This window comes from Brugia malayi, assembly GCF_000002995.4.
Source record: "Brugia malayi strain FR3 genome assembly, contig: Bm_v4_Chr2_contig_001, whole genome shotgun sequence".
Taxonomy (NCBI): domain Eukaryota; kingdom Metazoa; phylum Nematoda; class Chromadorea; order Rhabditida; family Onchocercidae; genus Brugia; species Brugia malayi.
In genome coordinates, this window is record NW_025062476.1 from 2,172,008 (window position 1) to 2,197,076 (window position 25,069).

Consider the following 25,069-nt stretch of genomic DNA (forward strand, 5'->3'; position numbering starts at 1 on the left):
TTGTGAAGTAATCGTTTCGAAATAATTTTTCTGATAATTTTGTTTTTCTGCATAATGAAATTAAAAACAAATAAACGATCTCACATGATACTGTCTTAATCTTTTTGATAATTTAAACTGTTAAAAGGTTAATTTGTAGAGTATATATTTTCATACAGAAAATTTCTTATTTTATTTTCATAAAGAAATTATTTTACATCAATTGAAGAAATAATTAGGAGATGAGAGATATGAGAAGATATGATATGAGAAAATATTACACAAAATATTTTCCTTTGTGTCTCCATCGGTGCTTTTGTTTTGTTTTGTTTTGTTTGCGACAAATATTTTATATTTTTGTCGCAAGCAGAAAATGTGATAAAACAAAAAAAAAAAAATTTACAAAAATTACAACTATTGAAGATTTTGCATTTCAATAAGATTAGCATAAAGACCATTGAAACGAAGTAACTCTTCATGAGTACCAAATTCGATTACAGCACCATGATTCATAACTAAAATTTGATCTGAATTCTGGATGGTTGATAAACGATGTGCTATAACAATGCATGTTCGACCATAACAAGTTCTTTCCAATGCTTCTTGCACCATCTAATAAACTATTTTCGATCAAAAAAAAAAAAAAAATGAAATTCATATTTGAAAAAAAAAAAGAGAGAAAGAAAATTTTTGAGTTAATTAAAAATTTTCAAATTTTTTTTTGAAATCAAACTTTTTCGCTTTCAGCATCTAAAGCACTGGTTGCTTCATCTAACAAAAGTATTGTTGGATTTCGTGCAATAGCTCGTGCAATAGCAATGCGTTGCTTTTGACCACCGGACAAATGAGCACCATTTTCACCGACCACTGTATCATAACCCTAATTTAAATTGAATTTAATTGAACAGATGGGCAAATTTAATAATTTGAAATTTTTTAATTTGAAAATTAATAATTTGAAAAATTTGAAAGATTTAATTTGATAAATACCCAAGAAAAAAAAGTAATAAAGGAAGCATACATTTTTCATTTTCATAATGAAATCATGAGCATTAGCTTGTTTTGCAGCTTCTTCGATCTCTCTTTGACTGATATCATTTAAACCATAAGCGATATTTTCACGAATTGAATAGTTAAATAGGACTGGCTCTTGGCTTACTAAAGCTATTTGATTTCGAATATTGTAAAGATTCAAGTAACGAACATCAGTATTGTCATACATCTAAAATTTCAAATCAACGAAAATTCTCTGAAAGTAGCAAACTACTTGAAAATCAGTTATTTCTAATACTAATCTTTATAACTCAAAAATTCAAATAATTCTAAAATTTCATTTCAGCTCTTTCCACCTATTTTCGTATCTAAAATATAACCTTTTCTATCTATCTAACCTTTGTAACCCAAAAATTCAAATAGTTCTAAAATTTCATTTCAGCACTTTTCATTTCAGCTCTTTTCACCTATTTTCGTACCTAAAATATAACCTTTTCTATCTAACTAATCTTTATAACTCAAAAATTCAAATAATTGTAAAATTCACTTCATCCATCTGAGCTATACTGATACTTTTTCATACCTTGATCAGTTTAAAAATTAATTTCATCTACCTAAGCTATATTTTAATACCAAATTATTTCCTCTCTCTCAACAGTTAGCTTGCTATTACAGTAAGAAAAACTTACAACTTTGCCACTGATTGGATCATAAAATCGTTCAATTAGCTGAATAACAGTTGATTTTCCACAACCACTTGAACCAACTAAAGCTACCATTTTACCTTTAAGCGCTTCCATTGTTAGTCCTTTCAATACCAGACAATTCCGATTTACCGGATATGCAAATTGGACATCTTCAAGTTTAATGTTACCTTGCAATACCTGTGAAAGAGTTTGATAAAAAAAAAAAAAAAATAGTAATAATTTCATGATTTATTTTTATATTTATTTCCCTATTTGCCGAAAAACTTCAATCATCATCATTCATCTGATCGATGTTTTTCTTTGATATGCTATCTTTCATTATCATAATGTTTTTTTTTTTTTTTGTTTTGAAAAGTAAATAATTTTTAACTGTACATTTCTCGCAGAATATTAATCATGAAGGAAATAAAAATGTTAAATTTTTACTAACTGTATCTCTTTACCTATAATGACAGGTGACAGGTGTCATCACTCTATACAATCACATCTATGAGTTAACTAAGTAAAGTTAATATGAAAAAAAGTAAGTAAGGATAAAAAAAATGGGTGAGAAAAAAAAAAAGAATAATTACCAAATGTGTAATTTTCACATGAAAAATAATAAAATGTCAGATAAGAATTACTTCTTCACATCTTCCTTCTGACAAACTGCTAATCTTTGGCTTTTCAGCAAGCATTTTAGAGATCAAACTAGCACACGTACGTGCTCGTATATATTCCGGAAAATAAGTTCCGATTGCTAAAACACTCATCGATGCAACATTCAGTGTTTCAATCGCCCTATAAGAAGTATACCTGTTTGATTTCAAAATAACATTTTTTTTTTTTTGCTCTTATATTAATGTATCACTAAAATTGATTATACTTTTATTTACTTTATGTTAAAATTTAATTTTAAATTTAAACAATGGTATATTTTTTTTTCTGGTTTTCTTATTTTTAATATTAACAAATGTTTTGAATTAATTTGTTATGTTGTTGAAAAGGTGTAATTTTCTTTTTTTTTTTTAAATAAATTCTCCACGATAAAAGTAATAGCAAAAAAAAAAAAAAGGTATAAGTTGTAAAGCTTACTGAAATATTTGAAATGGAGTGGTACTTCCAATTTCTATAAGCCATAAACCGTAACGATATGCTGCGGCAAAATTAAAAGATGCAAAACATGAATGAAGCGCAAATGCAAATGCTTCAGCAATACCACGATGATAATTTTTGCTATGCGATTTTCGCATTTCTTGATTAAATTGATCGCAGAAATGTCGCTCACGCATTAAATATTGTACTGTTTTATGATGTTTTAATACTTCTGCAGCAAGCTATAATTATTGAAAGTATCTAGTGCAATGAAATAATTCGTAAAATAATTTTAAATTTTATATTCATAAATAATTTTAAATTTTATATTCATTAATATATCCATAAATAATTTTTAAATTTTACAAAAAAAGGCAAATATTAAAATTACCCGAAATGGTTCACGGGTTAGCATTTCATCGTTTTCGGCTCGTTTCTTCAAATATTGTGCAATAATTATTTGACAAAATGTTAGTGCTATCGTTGTTAAAACACCTATTGGTGCCATTTTTGGACCATAATAAAATGCAACACCAATACCAACAAGTACGGAAATTATCGCTTGTAATACATCTGCTAATCTGAAATATAATCTATCCTAGTACTTTCTAGGTGTAACTTACTTACTAGTATGTAAATACCTGTTATCAATTGCAGCACGAATATTTGGTACATCTGTGGATAATTTAGTGATTAGATTACCCGATGAATGATCCAATGAATCAAAGTATTCACCATCCTAAAAAAAAAAAAAAAAAAAGTAAAAAAGTAAATGTGAAGTTAATTTGCAAATGTAAACTTGAATTTAGCATGAAAATAATTTATTTATTATTTTTTTTTTTTAATAACTGAAAATGTTATTTTATTTTATTTCTACATTCTCAATTTGCTTTTTAAATTTTCCTACACCAATTAATTAATCTCTTTCATCTTCCGATAATAAATACTACAACAAAACAAATATATCATAAATAATACTTACTAGCAAAAAATTATAGAAATAAAAAAAATAACTTTAAAAAAAAGGAACGATAGATAATAACAAAGGAAATAACTTTATCATACACACAAATACTTGCGATACCTGATTAACAATATTAGCGAATATTGCAATGCGTAATCGTTTGGTAAGCGATTCACCAGCAATAGCAAACAAATAACTTGCTAAGAAGGTTATAAAACCACAAATGATACCAAATATGATAAAATATATAGCATTTACAAAAGCTTCTTGCAATCGTTGTTCTGCAGTTTGCATTGCTAATGACTGCAAAGTAGTTTCATTATCCCTTCTATCACCCCAGTGCTTGATACTAGGATCGAGAAAAAAAATGATAGGAAGTAGTAAAATTAGTAAAATGCAAGGTAACTGTGACATCATTTTACACCACCATTAAATACGACTGGGTAGAAGGATTCGAACCTTCGCATGGCGGTATCAAAAACCGCTGCCTTACCACTTGGCTACACATAATTTATTAAGAATAAAAAAAAAAATGCTTTGAATATTCGATGAAAATTCATTAAATTCATCTACCTGAAACATTGCTCCATAAATAATCGAAAATGTTGGAAACATTAATCCTTTTAGAAGCGCAAAAAGTAATGCAAAAAGTAACAAAAACCATTCACCGCGTGCAAATTGCAAAATAGTCCATAAATTAGATTTAGTTTTTACTTCTGCTTTATTTGTTTCTTGCTGCAAAATATATGGAAAAATATATTTTTTTTTGAATTTATGATGAAGCTGCAAATTTATGTATTATTTGAGTGCATGTCTGCATGCTGCATGCTATTGACAAACAGTATAATAGTAAATGTATATAAATCTTATCAATTGTCTCGGCTTTCCTCTCCTCTATTGATGCTATTAGCATTTTGCAAAAAATGAATTCAGGAAAAGATACTTTTGAATCGTCGACAGACTGATATGTGGTAGAAATTGATTGAGATATTTGATCAGGTGATTTATTTCGTATCAAATTTACTATCTCTTCACCTTCATCTTTTATTATTTCTGAAGAAGGCTTTATGTTTATCAAAGTTATCAATTGATGATAGAGAAGATAAGAAGAAAAAATATGCTAATCGAAAATTAAGAATTTTTTTTTTTTTTTTGCTTATTTAAGAATGCTTATATATTTTTTTAGAATATTTTTGTCAGCTTAGCGTGAAACTTGGAATTAGTCTGAAATATTGGAAAAGTTATATTCTATCTATAAAGTATTTCCTGTTGCTTTTGTGGGTTTGGTAAATTTGAAGAATTAATCAAGTTAAGTTAGAAAAAAAAAACCGAAAACCTTGCTTTTTATAAACTTCTTAAGAAAAATTTCTGAGATTTTAGTTAAAGTATTATTTAATTGGCAAATGAACTTTATTAGATTAAGTAAAATAGGAAACTTTAAAAAGTAAAGAAATATAGGATTTAATCGCTCATGATATCAAATATCAATGAGAAACTAAGATTCTAATCTTAATTAAGCCTCTCTCAGTTGAAATAAAAGATTCTCGAAAGCTTTGCAATTCTCGAAAAGCTTTACCAGCAAATTTGCTAGCATTAGCTTACACTAAAATTTAGTGACAGTAACATCAACTTTTGGAAAATGCTTGTTTCGTACAATTTTAGAAAAATAAATGTCTCTCATTGCATTCGCATTCGTATTCATTCCTTCTACGTTGTTTACGTGGATACCTACGTATGTGTTGTTTCGTACAATTTTAGAAAAATAAATGTCTCTCATTGCATTCGCATTCGTATTCATTCCTTCTACGTTGTTTACGTGGATACCTACGTATGTGTACGTGTATATAACGTAATAAAAAAGAATTATAAGAAACATAATAAGCTAAGATATGCATATAATTCTTATTTCAAGCGATTTTCAAATAATTCTTATAATCCTATCTAAGCTCAAAGCCTAAGCTTGTATGTATGTCTCTTCAAAGCCTAATTACTAATTAGTTAATTCAAGGTGACACAAGCAGTTCATCAATACTGTTTGAGCCATCTCTAAATTATATGAAAGTTTCTGAATGCTCAGACTTCTGATAACAAATGCTAAACTCATTTAGGTACAACACTAGTCTAATTACTTCAAAAGTCGAAAATTCTTAAATTCCAATGAAATAACTGAGCAAAAAAAAAAAAAAAATTATTTAAAATATTTTATAAAATGATAAATTCACACACCTGCAACTTCTTCAGCATTAGGCATATTTTCCTTTGCTAACTTTTTAACATTTTGAGCATGTACCAATTTCATATATATTCCACCAGATGCCATTAACTCTTCATGTGTACCTTAAAAAGACAGATTATTATTATTATTATTAATATTTCTTTTTTTGAAACAAAATTTGTTTCAATAAATTTTAAAAGAAAAAAAAAAAAGAAACTTTTTTCTAAATTTCACACTTTTGATACCTTTTTCAACAACTTTTCCATGTTCCAATACAATGATATGATCTGCATTTCGAATTGTTGAAAGACGATGTGCAATAGTAAGAGTAGTACGTCCAATACTAGCCTGAAAATAAAATAAACTCAATCAATAATTTAGGCCAAAAAAAATCTAGGCCAAAAAAAAACCTAATAAACAATTTTTGTTTACTTTCTCTAAAGCATGCTGTACGATTTTTTCACTTTTAGTATCCAATGCAGTAGTAGCTTCATCAAGAAGTAAAATTTTTGGATTCTTCACCAACGCACGAGCTATAGCAATACGTTGCTTTTGTCCGCCAGATAATTGTACGCCACCTTCACCGATACGTGTTTTATAACCCTAAAATGAAATGATATAATTTAGAAAAATAAATTTTAATTAAAATTTCGAAAATAAATTCATACAAAAATAATTTTTTCCTTTTTTTTTTTTAGGGAATAAATTTTTTTTTGATATATTTAAAATTACCTTTGGAAGTTCTTCAATGAAATTATGTGCATTTGCTATCTGACATACTCGTTTCATATCTTCATTTGTCATTTTTTCGTTCCCTAAATAAAAAAAATTCATTTTTTGTATGAATAAAATTTTTACATTTGAACTTAATAAATCAAATTTGAAAAAAAAAAAAAGAAATTTCTTATTAAATTTGTCAATGTTTTTTTTTTTTTTTTTTTCAATTTTAATAAATGAAATTTTACCGAGTCGTATATTCTCCTCAATAGTTGTCGCAAAAAGTACAGGCTCTTGTGATACCACACCGATCATTTGTCGTAACCATCGAATATTTATCGTATCAAGCGGAATGCCATCTATTGTCAACTAAACTTTTTCTCCTATCTACTGGATTTTTATTTCTTCTAATTCAAGTGTTAATTTAATACTAAAATTATTCATGTGGAATTATCAAAAGAGATACTTTCAATCTTTGTGATCCAAAAAAAAAAAAAAAAAATTTTTGATCATTAGTGATCAGAAATAATCATAATCAAATAGCTAAAAGTCTGTAATAATTCTAACTAATCTTATTTGATAAACATAGAATTCTTTCAGTTTCAATCTCCGTCATAAATGTCAAAAATTGAATTTTTTTTTTTTTTTTTTTTGAAATTTCAAAACTCTATTTGCACTCCATTTCATAATTTAAATATTCATAAAAATAATTTACTTCACCACATCCTTGATTGTAATATCGAAGTAGTAAACCAACTAAAGTACTTTTGCCACAACCGCTTGAACCAACTAGCGCCACTGATTGCTCAGCTTTCACCTATTTTTTTTTTTTTTTTTTTTGTTTAGAGTAATGATTCAACATTATATTGTAAATCAGATCAATTCAAATTCCAGTTTTTCTTTTCCATTTCCAATTATTTCTCTGTTTTTAGAGTTTTTTCCTGATTACATTGTACAATATGATGAGTTTTATTTCTTTAGTATAATTGATTTCAATTTTTAAATTATCCAAATTTTATAGTCAAATCAGTACCTTAAAGCTTATTCCTTTTAAAACCTCTTCATCCGGTCTTGTAGGATAGCAGAAATGGACATCCTTAAATTCAATTTCACCTTTCGGATTTGCTATATTTATCCCTTCTGTGCTTTGGCAATCAATTTCCGGTATCTGTAAATGTATAAGAATTGATTCCAGAACTGTATAAACCATCAATGACCTGATCTCAGCAATAAACGGATGAAATGAAATGATCTTTGAAAAAATATCCAACGTTTTTAAAAATCTCTCTCACGTAAAGTCACGTCCTCTCTTACGTGCAGTCATATTCACATTAGTCAAAATATACACAATTTCACGTTTTTAAAAATCTCTCTCACGTAAAGTCACGTCCTCTCTTACGTGCAGTCATATTCACATTAGTCAAAATATACACAATTTCACTTATCACTCTTACGTAAAATCACGTCCTCTTACGTGCAGTCATAATCACATTAGTCAAAATATACACAATTTCACTTATCAATCTCACGTAAAGTCACGTCCTCTCTTACGTGCAGTCATATTCACATTAGTCAAAATATACACAATTTCACTTAATGATTGTAATCAATTATCAATTATCATTACATTCACAATTTACATATTTTTTTTTTCAATTTTTTTACATTAGTACTTTTTTAAAACATTTTTCTTTTTTTCTTTTTTTACATTTTAAAGCAATGCAAATTTTTGAGTCATTTTATTAGAAGCTTATTTACTTCCATGACTCACCCGATCAATAATTTCAAAAATGGAAATAGCTGCATTTTGCGCAGTCATTATTGCGCCAATTTGTGGTACAGCCATACCAAGTGATAATGTACCACCTATTGCCGCCCAAAAAGTGGCAAATACCGCACCTGCCTCAATGAAGCCATCGTTGTATAATTTTGTACCGTACCTTAAATATCAAAATTTGATTGGAATATATTTTCTTATACTTCTCTCTTTCTATCGATTTACTCATCTAAATTCAATTAATTAAATTCAATTGAAATGTAAAAAAAAAAAAAAGAAAAAGAAAAATTTTGCTTAATGATAGCTTTGAATAAGAATTATTTAATTTTAATTATAAATTAAACATTTATTTACCCACCAGAATGCAGTACCCATTGTAATGAAAATAAGACAAAAGAGCCATGCAGTTGCAAGCGCAATAAACAAAGCCTTACGATGACCGAACTCTGATGCTTTGTTCAATTCATTTTGATATCTAAAATTTGTTTTTTCCTGTTAAAAATACAAGAATACAATTTAGTTAGCTTATAAATTCATCTTTCTAAAATATTTAAAAATATGGGAAAATTTTATCATTTACTTATCAAAAATTTAAAGAGAAATTGAAAAAAAAAAAAAAGAAATGTTTAAAAAATAAATTTTTATAAAATTTGATAGATATTGTTAAAATATTAATTAAAAAAAATTATTATAAAATAAATTTTTATTTTATTATTAAAAAAAAAAAAATTATAAAAAAATAAAACCTATTAATTTCCTTCTTCTGACCATTTAAAGCTATAACTGTTCGAATTCCAACAATTACTTCTTCAGCTACTGCACCTGCTTTCTCATATGCATGTAATTCCTTTCGTACACTGGTTGAAACGAACTGAATTAATAAATTGAATTTAATATTTCAATTTTTGTTTAATTGAAATTTTCAAAGAAATTAACCCTAATTTTTTATTTGAATGATATCAAATAATCTACAAATAGAATATTAGATTGATTGAAATGATTCTTCCAGAAGTTTTTTTTTTTATTGATCTGAAGATTTTTGTATGTAGAACAAAACTTTCAGCAAGATTATCCGTTCCTCATTATAATTTAAAAAATTTATTTAGAGAGAGGACAAGAGAGAGAGAGAGAGAGAGAATAACTTACTCTTGTCAAGAAAGCCATTAATCCAGCCAGAATCGGCATAAAAGCTAACATTATTAGTGTCATTCCCCAACTGAAAAAAAAAAAAGAAAACAAATTTTTTTTTTAAAAAAATATCATAAGAGAATAAGTAAATAATTAGGAAGCCTACTTCAAATATTAAAATTTTATTTTAATGTTAACTAAATTTCATTTAAGTAATTATAAAAGTTAGTCTTCTTTGAATGATATTTTACAAAAATGAATGTAAAAAAAAAGAAAAGAAAAATAAAAATTTCGATTTTTTGCTCTTAGAAGAGAGAAAATTTGATTCAAATTTTTGTTTTTTTTTTTTCAAAAATTTTCATTTTTGTTTTTTTTTTTTCTTTTTCTCATAAAATTGCATGGAAAAATAATTTGAAATTTACCTGCATATGAATGCAACAACTATTCCACCGATAAATGCTGTCCCATTTGAAAATAAAATACCCACTTTATCACCAATACCATCTTTTATTCTATCAATTCCACTAAAATAAAAACACTAAATTTTATTGCAGACATTTAATTCATATTAAAATTCAACAAGAAAAATTAATATTAAAACAAATTTTACAAATTTAAAAATTATTTTAACTTTTTTGCTATATTCCTAAATTAGACTTTTAAATTGTACCTATAATTTTTCCAATTATACTTCTTGTCATCTTTGATACAATTATGTATATTTTAGAATTTGAAAGAAATCTTTTTTTCTGCTGTATGTATGAATTAATATTTTTAATTGTAAAAAAAAAAAAAAAAAAGTTAGCAAAAAAAAATTTTTTTCTTTCGGATTCACTAATTTTAACTTGTTTAAAAATTTTTTTCTTCCGGATTCACTAATTTTAACTTGTTTAAAAATTTTTTTCTTCCGGATTCAGTAATTTTAACTCGTTTAAAAATTTTTTTCTTTCGGACTCACTAATTTTAATTTGTTTAAAAATCTTTTTCTTCCGGATTCAGTAATTTTAACTTGTTAATCCAATTTTGAAATCCTGCATAGTACATACTCAGACATTTTCGTTATCAATTCACCGGATGGATGCGAATCGAACCAACCCATATTCTGTCGCAGTACGGCCGCAAAATAACGTTTACGAATTTGATAAATCTGTCGTTCACAAATTGTATGCCAACAAGTCATCTATAAGTTTGAAATTGAAAATCAAAATTTAATATTTTTAAAGTCAAATTAATATTAAATAGGGAACAGATAATTAAAATAACATTGACATATAATTACACATAAATAATTAAAATTTAATTGAAATTTAAACAGATAATTAAAATAACATTGATATATAATTACACATAAATAATTAAAGTTTAATTGAAATTTAAACAGATAATTAAAATAACATTGATATATAATTACACATAAATAATTAAAGTTTAATTGAAATTTAAACAGATAATTAAAATAACATTGACATATAATTACACATAAATAATTAAAATTTAATTGAAATTGAAACAGATAATTAAAATAACATAGATATATAATTACACATAAATAATTAAAATTTAATTGAAATTTAGACAGATAATTAAAATTTAATCAGTCTGATGAAGAATGCTGTACAATTCTTATTAAAAAAGACAAATTTTTATAGCAAAATGATGAATAGAATTCGGTTTATCTCTAATAATTATTGTCAAATTTGATTGATTTGTGATTGGATTAATCGATTAAATGATTTAAAATTATAACAGTTTACGAAATACCACTAAAATTATTTGTGTAATTGAATGTATCATTCTTAAATGATTGTATAAATTATAATAGTATAAATATTTAAACAATTCCTCATCTGTAAGTATCTGTAAATAAAATACTTACAGAAATAGTTGCTAGGATGAGAATTGCAATACCGTATCCGAAGTACATAAAGATAGCTTCCATTGCTCCATCATGAAATTTCAATTCATCAAATTCTTCTGTTCCCCATTTTGTTTGACCTTTGATCAGTGTGTCTGATAATCTTTTGAAGATAATTGATTGAACAGCTTGTAAACTACCCTGAGCTATGCTCAGTAAAATGCCAGTTATTAATAAGAAATAATCGAATGGTTTCGCATAACGATACTGAAATCATTAATAAAACAATGTTATTTTAAAAAAAGTTTAAATTCTAAAATTTAAAAAAAAACCAAAAGGACAGTTCAAATTTTAAAATCAAAAAAATAAATAAATAAACAAACAATCGATAAGAAAGGCATTCGTTTTGTACTGATTTTCATCTCATTTTTCCGGTTGCTATTTTTTAAATTCGTTCTCCATCCGGAATCATCATTTAACCGCCTATAACATATAATTTTGCAATAAAAAAAAAAAAAAAATTGACACAAATATAAATTTTGCAAGTTTTAAATGAAAAAAGCAAGGATGCTGATAATTAGACATTTCGATATAAAATTTCCGAACTTCTAATTATTACTTTTCAATGCTTACTGACTGCAAATCATAATCATCGTTTGCCAATTTTCCAGCTTTATTGCTTTCTATCCTTGAAATTGGTGACATTATGCTAATATCTTTTTATTTTTATATTCCTAAAAGTTTTTGCTTTTATTTAAAAAAAAAAAAAAAAAAAAGGAAATTAATAAGAAATGAATTGTTTTATAATGCATTTTTTGCATAGCTTTAAATTCAAAAGCTTTTTTTGAAAAAATTCCAAAGTTTAAAAAAAATTATTTTAGAATGATTTTTGGAAATCAATTTTTATTGTTATTTCTGTTTATTATGAGGTCATCCTTAGGTCAAGTTAATATGAAATGAGCTTAAAATGAAATGAAGATAGAAATAACCGTTCAGTACTACCCATTCAGATGAATCAAGCTTGTTAAAAATTGAAATTTTGATAATATAAAAAGTTTTATTTTTGCTAGAATTTGATAAGCAGAAGCTTAATTTAGCTTTAATTTACTATTTTGGGTAAACAAGCAAAAATTTTCGGGTAATATTATTTGTGCATACAGAATATATAATATAGGATAGAAATTGTAGCAAAAACTTTATCAAAAGATTACAATGCATATTTTAAAAATCAAAAATGAAAGAAATTGAAGTTTTAAATTTGAGACCAATATGTACAGAACGAAGAGCGAACAACTGATAAAGGATTAATGCAAATAGTTTTAAGAAGGATTGAAATTTTTTTGCAATTAATAAAAATGAAAGAAAGAAATCAATGGATAATAAGAATGTGTAATACTGATTATTCTCTTATCATTATGCTCAATTCTTGCTGATAAGCTAAAATTAGAGCAATGCAAAAATAACTTTTGCCTTTGCTAGTTATCATCATTGTTAGCTTATTGAGCAATCGAAAATTATTCATTCAAAGTGTTTGATTCTCATGTATATTCGTCTTGTTTACAACGAGAAAATTCTTCAATGATTAATCTGCTGTTATCACTTATCACTTATCACCTAAACATCAGAGTAGTTTCTTTACAAAATGAAAACAGAACTGTTTGTTTCATGGACTTTGTACGCTGCATCAGATAATAATTTTTTCTTTTTCTTTTTTTTTTTGTATGTACAAATTGTTGTTATTAACAGTTAGAAATAATAATTTCAATGGAAGTTGAAAGTATGCAAAATTGATAATAGCTAAAAGAATTAGTTTAATTTATGAAATTTAATTTTAAATTTCATTCTTTAGCATAGATGAGAAAATATGAAAATGAACTTTAGTTCGTTCATGTGAAGATAAATGCTAATCATTTTATTAACTTCATTAATTTTTTCGAATTCTTCAATCAATCAAAATGTTGTTCCAGAATTTAGTATAGCTATAGATGAAATTTAAATTTATTTTATTTCATAAATTATGATACTTGACAGTATTTATTATTGTCCAAGAAAATATCTAATCAATTTTAAAAATTTTTCCAGCCAAGTTGTTGATATTTGATATAAGCGAAAATATGACACAAAGTTTACTGTTTATCGAGAATATATTTTATTATTGAAAAATTGCAAAGGATTGATGAAATAAGTCAAAAATAGCTGAATTCCTAATTTTGTGGTATATTTTGAGAATTTGTAAATTGTATGTAAATTTTATCTACTGACAAAAAGCAATATAATTTAGCAAAACAAAAAGATAAGGTTAAAAAAAAAGAGTTAGGAAAGTTAATTTCTGGACATTCTCGAAGAGTATGGATGAGAATTATATTTTCAGATAGCAAATTTACATATAAATTTCAAGCCATCATAGAAGTGCAAATAATTTCTGATTGTGTCGAGAATTTAGAAGTAAAGTAACTATAAAATATCTTTTGTTACTTATCTTAAACAGGCAGACACATTTGTGAATTCTCGACTTTGTACTTTCAACTTTTTAAATATCATTGTCATTGATAATTCTTATCTTATCGGTAAATTTTTTTGATTAAATAAATTACAATTTTCAGAATGTTAGAATAGAAAAAGCACTAAAAATAACAAATATGAGGAAAAAAGAGGAAAAAAAATGAGTGAAAAGTTGCTAATTTAAATATACAAAGAAAAAGAAAGGAAAAAAGTTAAATGTAAGTTAAAAAATTTTTCTCTGATGATAAATTTACATATAAAATATTTAAATTTATTATTTATAATATATCTAAATGTCATCTATAATTGTCATTTTCTAAATTTTTCATCAGTGAAAACGGTTGGTAGTGAATGATTTAATTTTTTTCTGCAATTTCGTATATTCTAGGAAAACGGATTTGATGCTATTTGTGTTAGAAATAATAAATAAAACAATAAATAATTTTTGCTTAATCTTTTTTTTTTGGATATTAGAAAGTAAAAATTTTCTGAATTTTTTAGGATTGATTTAGAATAAAATTTTCATAATGTCCGAACAGTCTAAGCCATCAACAAAACGACATTTACCTACACGGCGTTACAATCAAATGTTTACAGATCACTACTTTTGGACTACTGATTCATCATCAACAAATGATGTAAGCCAATAAGAATTTTTTAAAAATTTAACTTTCAAAATTTAAATCGTTTTTAAAATCTTTAAACATCTGACTATCACTCATATACAACTATAGTAATAATAAAGTTAAAAAAAAAAAAAAAAAAAAAAAAAAAAAAAAAAACAAGAATTGAAAGCTAAGTGAATTAATCGGTATTACTTTAAATTATTACTTTAATTATTCTTAATTTTTTTTTCTTACTTAATTGGCGTACTAAATGCAGTTAAATTTTTAGATTCATAGTAAATCCACGTCAACGTGTTCGTTATCATCAGCAATAAATGGACAAAAAGGTGACGATAGTTTCATATCGTTAATTAGCAATGCAGGTCTCGACAATGATTTACTATCGGATAGCACAGGAACCGTATCAGATGTTAATGAATCATTAATGAATGCTATCAGTAAAGAACAAGGTGACAGTATACGACAATCAACAAATGATAAAAATATTTCGAAGTGCAATAATCACTCTCAAATTGAGGTGATATTTGAAGAGAAATTAAAATGTCTTAAATTGAAGCTAATAATGAATAATCGCTAGTATATTTGACATAATTAAGAATATTATCGAGAGCATTTTGCAGTGTATCTGGATGAAACTATAATTTTACTACTTTCTATTTGCATCTTGCAGAAGAATGAATGCTTCTGCTGCAGGAATCAGTATCATTATCATCACAAATCTTATCATCATCATCATCGATTGAGCCAGAAAATAAACTTATCAGTCGAGCGTTGGAATTAGCACAATCACTTTTTGGACCAAATACGACAATTGTTAAAACATTTCAAGCAATTCCAATTCAACATGAATTTGATTCTGATGATAATTATGATGATGATACAACTCAAATTGCTCGTATGTTTGCTAATATTTTATTTTCTATGTTTTCATTGAAAAAAAAAAAATGAAAACAAAAAAAAAAAAAAACATTTAGAAGTCATTAGATGTTACTAAATTTTATAAATCTAGAAATATTACATATATTTTTAAATATTAGTTAATTAATTAAAGAATGAAATTTATTCTAAGGATTGGAAGGTAAGAAACAGAGTGGTGAACTGGTAGAAATTGATGAAATGAAACAAAATGAAGGTACAACTACTCATAGAACAGATACATTTGATAATTTCAAAAATCGAATTACTTCATCAACATTTACCGCTCAAACTTCCTTATTGAATCGTAGTGATTTTACAGCTCTTGAGGTTAACATTTTTTTTTTTTTTTTCATTTTATTTTTGAATTTAGATATTGTTTAGCGATCAGTTAAGATAAATTTATGTAAATTCATTAAAGGAAAAAAAAGAATTCATTACTTTTTGTTATTTTAGATTAAATGCAAGAATTTATTTTTTGATAAATCAATGATTTAATTAAATTTTCTAACAAAGCAAAAAATTTTGTTCTTCTTTCTCTTCTAACTATCGCAAAAAATTTTCACAAAAATTTTTACAAGCATTTAAAAACATGAAATTGTCTGATAACATATAATCCTTCTATCATTTTCAATTACAATTTAATTACAAATTCTATTGTTTACTTTTTTCATTGCAAGATAATGCGAAAAAGACAGAAAGTAAATAAAATAATCAATTAGTCCTCATTAATTCTAAAAATTTTGCTTGTAGCTCTGGTATGCATTTTGATTCCATCTTGCATAAAAAACAAAAATCTTTTCTTTTTTTTTTTCATTAATTGTTTTCTTTTTTATGTTATCTAACAACTAAAATTTTAAGTTGCATAGCTTTTCTGGAGACAACGAATAAAACAACAAAAAATGAATTGATGAAAAAGAAAAGAAGCAAAAAGATGACTATTTATTAAATTTTTTAGTTTCAAGATGGATTCGACTTCTCATTTTTTTTTTAATTTATACTGAAACTCTTTTTCCTTCATATGATAATTTATAATATTTTAGTTTTTTATCATTGTCATTCATTCATTTCACTTTTACCACCATCATCATCATCACCCTTTTTGCCATATCATCATCGTCATCACTTTTGCCATCATCATCGTCATCACCTTTGCCATCATCATTACCATCGTCATCACTTTTGCATCATTATCATCATCGTCATCACTTTTGCCATCATCATCATTATCATCACTTTTGCCATCATCATCGTCATCACCTTTGCCATCATCATCACCATCGTCATCACTTTTGCCATCATCATCATGATCGTTATCACTTTTGCATCATTATCATCATCATCATCACTTTTGCCATCATCATCGTCATCACTTTTGCCAACATCATCACCATCGTCATCACTTTTGCATCATTATCATCATCGTCATCACTTTTACCATCATCATCATTATCATCACTTTTGCCATCATCATCGTCATCACCTTTGCCATCATCATCACCATCGTCATCACTTTTGCATCATTATCATCATCTTCATCACTTTTGCCATCATCATCATCATCGTCATCACTTTTGCGTCATTATCATCATCGTCATTACTTTTGCCATCATCATCATTACTTTTGCCATCATCGTCATCACTTTTGCCATCATCATCATAACTTTTACTATCATCATCATTAATCCGCAGGTTTTAAATGCTATTTATCGTAACGCACCTGTTGGTGGCTCCCATTTTGTGAAACCTACATCAACTACATTTTCATATATACCACAAAATGATAAATCACAATCTCAAGTGAAAACTAAAACATGTAAGTTACTTTTTTTTTTTTAAAGTTTCATAAAATTCTTGAAAAAATCAACATTTCGAAAATTTGGAAAATTTTCCTTTTTGAATTACTATTTGAAATTTCAAGCAATATAATATATATTGATTTTACAATTGTAACACAATTGTCTCATTGATAAGTTTTTTTTTTTTTTTTTTTTTTTTTTAAACAATTGATAAATAATAATTTGTAGCATGGTTCTTATCAAAATTCAGTAATTACTTTAATCATTTATCAGTATTCTATTATATCTAAATTATAGCAACAACAACGAACACAGAATCAGAACAATCAACACACGGACGTGATGAAGAGTTTATGCATCAACAACAACAACGTGATCTAATGGATGAATATTTTCATCGATCCACCGATCTACATCATATCAAGACAACTTTTGGTCGTCAAGGACAATTATGGACTGATCAAAAGTACTACGAATATTATCAATACTTATGCAAAGTAATATTGCTATACTTTAATTTAATCTTAAACTTTTTTTTAATAGTACTATTGTTTTTGTCTGTTTTTTCTTTTTTTTTATTTCTGTTTATTCTAACATTTAAATGCTATTAGAGTGAGAAAATATATGATAAATAAAACTACGAGTCGCATAAATGTTAATGAAAAAATTGAGAAAAAGAAATTTTAAGAAAAATTCTTAAAATATAATCAGTTATCAGTCAATACTGTGTGATAATTCAACAAAGTATGTGCAACAATTAAACTTACATTTCAAGATGAATGAATTAGTGAAATGGTAGCAGTGGTTGAATTTAATTCTGAAGAGGTGAAAAAGTGAAAAAAAATAAATGAAATTTTATAATTTGATTACATAATATTTAATGGAATTGAAAAAAAAATAACTTTTAATTGTTAAAGAAATGGAATGTATTTATGAAAAAGTTTGCAATGATATTATTTATGATAAAAGTACTAATTAGAATAATTAAAGTATTTATTATATTTTTTAACAAACTAAAAAAGAGAAAAAATTAATTTCAATATAAATTTGTTGAAATTTCATAGGGTATCAAGCGTGCTCTCTCTCATCCTGGTTCATTTGATTTAGACTGTGGTGCTGGAAGTGTTCATACTCCATCTAATCAACAAGCTAATGGAATATGGTATTAATATTCTTTCTTCTATTTTTTTAATTTTTAAAATTAAAAAATAAATTAATCTAAGTGAAAAAAAAAAAAAAAAACTCACATAATAATAATGTATGATTCAAGAGTGTATAATATTAAAATTTCTTATAATTTATTTGTTAATTAGTTTTGTTTTGTTAAATAATTGTTTTATTAAAAAGTATAGAAGTAATTCTGATATTCAAATTATTGATAAAAGGAAATATAACTAAACTTTTTATTTTTAAATTTTAGCCGCGCAATGAAATCTGATCTCTATTATCAGTATAGTCCAGGACCGGAAATATATTCAAGAAAAGTATTCGTCGGTGGACTACCAATTGATATTGATGAAAGTATTCGTTATATTTGCTGGTTCTAAAAATTTGCAATAAAATTGCAATTTATCATTTTAAAATTGAATTAACAATTTTCAGACGAACTTACGGCTACTTTCAGTCGTTTCGGTCCTTTGATTGTGGATTGGCCAAATAAAAATGAAAATAAAAGTTACTTTCCTCCTAAAGGTATTTAATTCTTAAGTATTTCATTTGATTGTTTAATCAGTGATAAAAAGAAAGTATCAAATTATTTCTTATCAATCTAATTTAATATTTTTTTTTTTTTAATGTTTACATTTGATTATAAATTGGTCATTTCTTTCATCTTTAGAATTTCACAGTAATGTTTCAATTCAGGTTACGTATTTCTAATCTTCGAATACGAAGTTAGCGTACGAGCATTGGTACAGTCTTGTTTTGTAGAGGATGAGAAACTCTTCCTGTACATTTCAAGTCCGTTATCACCTGATAAATTGGTTAGATAAGTTTATTTTTAGATGTACAATAAATTCAATTCATTTTTTTTTTTTTTTTTTTGTTTTTGATTTTACAAGAATTATTATAGAAATTATTCCGTTTACTGATCATTATTTATTAACACTGTAATTTGTCACAATCTTTGGGTAACAAAAATTTTATCAAAATTATTTATCAATAATAGATAGTAAATATTCTTTTCATTTTTTTTTAGGTACAAATTAGACCTTGGCGTCTTGCAGATGCAGATTATGTAGTTGAAGCAAGCATTCCACTATACGCTCGACGAACTGTCTTTGTTGGTGGAGTACCACGACCCATTAAAGCAGGTTAATTTAAGCCTTTAGCCTTTAATTTTAACTCTTTTCTTAAATCATTTCACATTTTTTTTTTTTTTTTTTTTGAAATTAGCTATAATGAATGATTCATTCTAGTGGAATTAGCACATATAATGGATCGCTTATATGGTAGTGTTGGATGTGCTGGTATTGACACTGATGTTGAATACAAATATCCAAAAGGTAAATTATTGTTATTATCAGTCATTTAATTTCAACTATTTTAGTACTGCTATCTAATTAATTAATTAACACTTGATATTTTTAAATTATATTGTTATAAAAAAAATTTTAAATTATAAATTTATTATAAAAAAAAATTATTTTTAAATTATATTTAAATTAAATTATTTTAAAATTAAAATTATAAATTATATATTTGAAAAAAATTAATTTATAAAGTTATTTTTTTTTTTTTTTTTTGTTTTTAATGCACTATTTGGAAAATTGTTAAAAATTTGAAGTATATAATCTTTAAAATGAAAATTAAACTATTAAATAGAGTAAAGTGCTTTTTGCAGGTGCTGGTCGTATAGCATTTACAAATCAAAATTCATATATGAAAGCAATTACCGATCGTTATGTGCAATTAAGTCATGGTGAAGTGGAGAAACGAGTAAGTATAAATGATTTGTGCATTAAATTTTAGACTAAATAATTGGTTAGAAAGTAATTGAAAGCTATTAAAGGTTGAGCTAAAGCCTTATGTATTGGATGATCAGCCATGCGATGAATGTGACGGTGAACGTTGTGGACATCGACATGCACCATTCTTCTGTCCACAACTTTCTTGTTTGCAATATTATTGTGAGAAATGTTGGACTACAATACATGGCTGTCGTACACGTGAAGATCATAAGCCATTAGTTAAAGAAGCATAAAATTATTCATTCATTTTTTTTTTTTTTTTGAAATAAAACTTAAACATAACAATATTTATTTCATTTTTTGTAATATTAATTTTAATTTCGTTGTAATTTATTCGAAATTAATTGATCTTATTTTTATTTTATAATTTAATCTTGAAAGAGTGAAAATTTGATTGAGAAAACTATGCATAAAATTGTTCAATGAATATTAGCAAAAAAAAAGAAAATATGAAATAAGTAAATATAATATGTTTTAGTTAATTAGAAAAATATTATTGACAAATATATTTGTTAATGTGTAAAAACAATAAATATGAATAAATATTTATTAAAATTCAAATTTATTTTAATCTTTTGCTCTTATCATTTTCTCCTGGTTCTATTTATTTGTTTTTTTTTTTTTCCAAAGTATTTCCTATATTTTTAGCAATAAGCAATAAGATACGAATAGCTTTTAAAAAATTTTCTACGGAATTTCAAATTAGACTGTTAATATTTCCCTTACAATGGCAAATTTTGAAGTACAACAAAAGGATACAATTGAAAGATATAAGTAATATCTTATCTTATCTTATCAGTACAAATAGTAAGAGAAAAGTATCAGAAAGATGTACACTTTTTGTTATGGAACCGGAAATGATATTAGGTACTGTGTAATCATGAATGACCACCGGTTTAATTTCCTGTTCTTTAAATCTTGAAGCATCAACATGCATCATTGCATTTGCAGGCCTGATAATGTTGCATGAATCACTGGTGCAAAAACAATACTGAGTTTGTAACGGATGTGCAGGTGTAGTTTTTAATAGAATATTTGACTGATAGCAACCACTGGATCGGATTTTGCTTGGTGGAAGAATTAATGTTGAACAACCGTGTGACATACCTGTAAATAATGGATTTGAATTATTCTTGTTTCCGGTAAACTTCACTTCTATTTGTTGCTATATCGATCTATCGATCAAGATAATCAGCAATATTGATTATCAATCGATAGCAAGATACTCAACAATATTGATTATCGATCGATCAAGATAATCAGCAATATTGATTATCGATCGATCAAGATAATCAGCAATATTGATTATCGATCGATAGCAAGATAGTCAACAATATTGATTATCGATCGATCAAGATAATCAGCAATATTGATTTAATAATTATTCTAATTTATTCAAATAATTTTTAGTATTTATATTAAATAGATTTAATCGTAAAATGAAACAGTACTTTGAGATACTACTATGTCAGATACACTTTGTAATATTTATTTACTTTATAATATTATTTAAAAAAAAAAAAAAAGAAAGAAATAATAATAATTGTTGTTGTTATTTGAAAAAAAAAAAAAAAAAATACCGAACAATAGAAATTGTTCAGTTTTGATATCAAATGTAGTAACATTTAACGTATAGCACGGATCACGACATATTTGAATTCTGGCCTTTCTTCCTGATTCACATTTCGGTTGTCGTTCATTTTCACTACTGCTATCTTGAAGAATTCTTGGATTGTTGAAAAATGCTCCATAATGCTATAATTTATTTAAATTAATTGCTCCAATTTCATTAGAAGTTTTGCAGTAAGTAAATATGTTATTAAGTTAGTATATCAAAAAAGAAAAAAAAAAAGGTAAATACTTTGGGCTCTTTTTTTGAGGCTAAATTCCTTCCTCTCTGTCCTACTGTTACATTTACTCTTTTTTTTTTTTTTTTTTTAACTTCTGGCTCATTTTACTTAGCCTTATCTTGTAATGCATTACATCTGCGATGGAAATGAAATATTTTTATTCTATTATTAAGGAAGGAGCTAATTTTTATTCCATTTTTCAACTTTCTGAAAGAGTGTAGGTAGGATTTATTTGAATTAAATATTGAAATAATTCTCTACTCTGCAAAGATGTTATTTTCTAGAAATTAAATTTCAAAAAAAAAAAAAAAGAGAAAAAGTTGAATTTGAGAAAAATTTATACAAACCACTTCGATATTTGGATCTGAACACTGGAAACAAAGATGTTGTGTAGCACATAGTATGACGACCGATAGACAATTTAAAAATATCAAAGTAATTTGATCATAGCAATGATACCTTCCACTCATTTATCGATTTGGTTCAGTTTAACTTATATATTCATATTTCGAATATAACTTAATTTAGAATAAAATATAAGTAAGCATAGTATTGATAAAGTTAAGCTTTGATCTATATAGTCAAAGATGGCAAGAAGACTAGTAAATGAATTTAAGGTAAGCTCAAGTTCAAAAGAGGTATACACTAGTTGAAGCATTCTTGAGAAATGTCGAGACTAATCAATATCAGCAAAAGCATTTATGCTTGGCTCAGAATTAATGCTTGGCCATTAGTAGATTAAGCAAATTTACAAAGTACAATTTGATTTAAATAACCGATCATTGATTCAAAATTTGTTAGACAATATCATCTGAAATATTTAATCAACAAGAAATAATCAAATCAATAAACATAAAAAGATAATGTATTTTAAAAAAAAAAGTTCTGCGTTGCAAGGTGGTTCCAATTTGAATTTAAATGCAAAAAAAAAAAATACTAGTTTATTTCAAACTTTAGAAATGGTTAAATCAATTTGAAACTATTTTCATAGACAAAAATAAGTTAGCTAAACTGTGTGTGTGTGTGTGTGATATGATATGATAAGCAATGATTAAAGATGACATTTATGATAATCGATTATTTTTAATAATTTCACCTTTCATTGTATTATATTTTGCATAGATCAATGGAATCATTAATTAGTGAGAAAGTAATAAATAAATGTGGGAATGAGAGTGGTAAATTTTAAGAAAATTTAAAAAGAAACATCATCAATTTACAATAATGTCAAGTTAACAAAATTGCTATGAGTATTTTTTTGGATTTTTAATTTTCCCATCTGGGAGAAAAAAATTGAGAATTCTTAAACTTAATTTAAGATGACAGCTAAGAAATGCATTCTATAAGATTTAAAATAGATTGGATATCAAATAAACCTTCTTGACAGAATTGTCTCCAATCTCATTTTACCTCTTTCCCTCCTACTGTGTCTCTGCAAGGTCAGTCATCTCATTGCAAATTATCATGACAACATTAGAAAAAAAAATGAATTAAAGATAAAATTATATGAATAAAAATAAAATTAAATTCATTTTGAAAATATGAAAAACAAACAGTAAGTTAAAATTATGTTTTACTTATTTAATAAAAAATTTAATAATTTCATAATGAGTATTCATTCTTTATTTTACTATAAAATCTTTTTCTGATTTAAATTAAATTATTTGAGTAATTGAGTTCAATCAACCAATCAATTCATTTATTTTTTTTTTCAATTCAAATATTGGAAAGAACTAAAATAATGCAAAAAAGTAACTCAGAAGTCAAATTTAAAATAAAAGAGGGAGAAGTTCTAATCTGTTATAAGCGCATTTGAACCACTTGAAGAATGGCTCATTCTGCAAAGGATTTAATAGTATTAAGTTAAAGTATCTGAAATAGAAAATATACCAATTTTATAATATGAAAAAAAATAAAATTAAAAAAAAATAATATTGGAAAAACTATCGTTAATATAACAAATTATTACTTGCAGTAAACTTATTGAGGAATAATAGATTTTAAATAAATTATTTAAATTTCAAAATGTATTCAAAATTTTTTCTATTAAAAATTATTTAAAGCTCTTTTTTTTGAATTTCTTTTTTTAAAAAGTTTTTTCGAAATAAAATTTTTTCTTTTAAACAAAATCAAAGAAAAAAAAAAAGACATAAAGAAGTGAATTAATTTAAGAAAAACTTGTGTGAATTCTACAAAATCAAACTTTTTCTAAATAAATTTTAAAAAATTTTCAAAACAAAAGATTAACAGTGTGAAATTTCATTAATTTCAATAAAACTTTTTCATTTTTTTTTAAAAAAAAAAAAAAAAAAAAAGGATGATTACTTTTATGGAAGTGTTGATAACTGATAATTATTCTTTTTATTATTTTATTTTATTATTGCAGAATGTTTTATCAAAGAAATTGAAACTATCAAAGTTAGAAAAATAAAGAAGAGAAAAGCATATAATTTTTTTAACTAAAAATTTGTAATAATTTCTGAGATAATTTATACACAGAAATTACTTTCCATTGTATATTTATTTGAATTTAAAGATTAAATTAGGATTAAATTGAGAACAGATGAAAAGAGTGCTTAAAATTTCTCAAATAATGATTAAACTTTTGCTTCTCGAAGATTATCAAATAATAATTTTTCGCATTTAGCAAATTATTTCAAAAGAAAAGCCATTTTAACAATACAAAATTAACATAATTTACTACTCATTCATATTTTTGCAATTTTTTTTTTTTCTGTGAAACTTTAAAATTAAATAAAAAAGTGAAATAGAACAAAAAAAAAAAAAATTCTACACAATATGTCTATGTCTAACTATGCTAATTAAAAGTATCGTAAATTTAAATTCAACAATTTAGCATCGAATTACATCTTTGAAAATTTTTTTTTTTTTTTTTTGAAGTACGCAAAGGAAAAAGAACAATTTTAACTTTTAATAAAATAAAAACAAACAAGAGAGTGAATTAAGCTACCAATTCCAGTATTTAATTTAAAAAAAAA

General features: G+C 25.3%; 3 protein-coding genes and 1 non-coding gene across 4 annotated transcripts; 1 reads left to right on the forward strand and 3 right to left on the reverse strand.

The window, feature by feature from the left end:
- Positions 1 to 393: 393 nt before the first annotated feature.
- Bm2594 (P-glycoprotein, putative) lies at positions 394 to 12,114 on the reverse strand (the record flags this gene model as incomplete). Its single annotated transcript, XM_043078165.1, has 27 exons — positions 394 to 591; positions 713 to 859; positions 1,001 to 1,201; positions 1,662 to 1,856; positions 2,303 to 2,459; positions 2,754 to 2,995; positions 3,145 to 3,334; positions 3,395 to 3,492; positions 3,838 to 4,020; positions 4,291 to 4,452; positions 4,661 to 4,770; positions 5,944 to 6,054; positions 6,178 to 6,280; positions 6,365 to 6,535; positions 6,665 to 6,747; positions 6,898 to 7,018; positions 7,365 to 7,466; positions 7,683 to 7,817; positions 8,421 to 8,589; positions 8,785 to 8,901; positions 9,173 to 9,297; positions 9,573 to 9,642; positions 9,977 to 10,078; positions 10,601 to 10,734; positions 11,431 to 11,676; positions 11,793 to 11,892; positions 12,029 to 12,114. 27 exons carry the CDS (start codon positions 12,112 to 12,114, stop codon positions 394 to 396), a joined length of 3,858 nt encoding a protein of 1,285 aa, XP_042934099.1.
- On the reverse strand, positions 4,156 to 4,227 carry Bm14614. The gene has a single exon. It is a non-coding gene; the product is annotated as a tRNA-Gln (tRNA).
- Positions 12,115 to 14,438: 2,324 nt separating the features above from the next.
- On the forward strand, positions 14,439 to 20,453 carry Bma-cpb-2 (cytoplasmic polyadenylation element binding protein 4, putative; the record flags this gene model as incomplete). Its single annotated transcript, XM_043078166.1, has 14 exons — positions 14,439 to 14,549; positions 14,806 to 15,054; positions 15,231 to 15,432; positions 15,607 to 15,782; positions 17,145 to 17,268; positions 17,549 to 17,748; positions 18,316 to 18,413; positions 18,672 to 18,772; positions 18,854 to 18,943; positions 19,115 to 19,233; positions 19,449 to 19,563; positions 19,669 to 19,755; positions 20,094 to 20,188; positions 20,262 to 20,453. The coding sequence occupies 14 exons, from the start codon at positions 14,439 to 14,441 to the stop codon at positions 20,451 to 20,453; spliced, it is 1,959 nt and encodes a 652-aa protein (XP_042934100.1).
- Positions 20,454 to 21,007: 554 nt separating this feature from the next.
- Positions 21,008 to 22,540, reverse strand: Bma-hot-7 (Uncharacterized protein; the record flags this gene model as incomplete). Its single annotated transcript, XM_043078167.1, has 3 exons — positions 21,008 to 21,327; positions 21,801 to 21,975; positions 22,418 to 22,540. 3 exons carry the CDS (start codon positions 22,538 to 22,540, stop codon positions 21,008 to 21,010), a joined length of 618 nt encoding a protein of 205 aa, XP_042934101.1.
- Between the last annotated feature and the right edge of the window lie 2,529 nt (positions 22,541 to 25,069).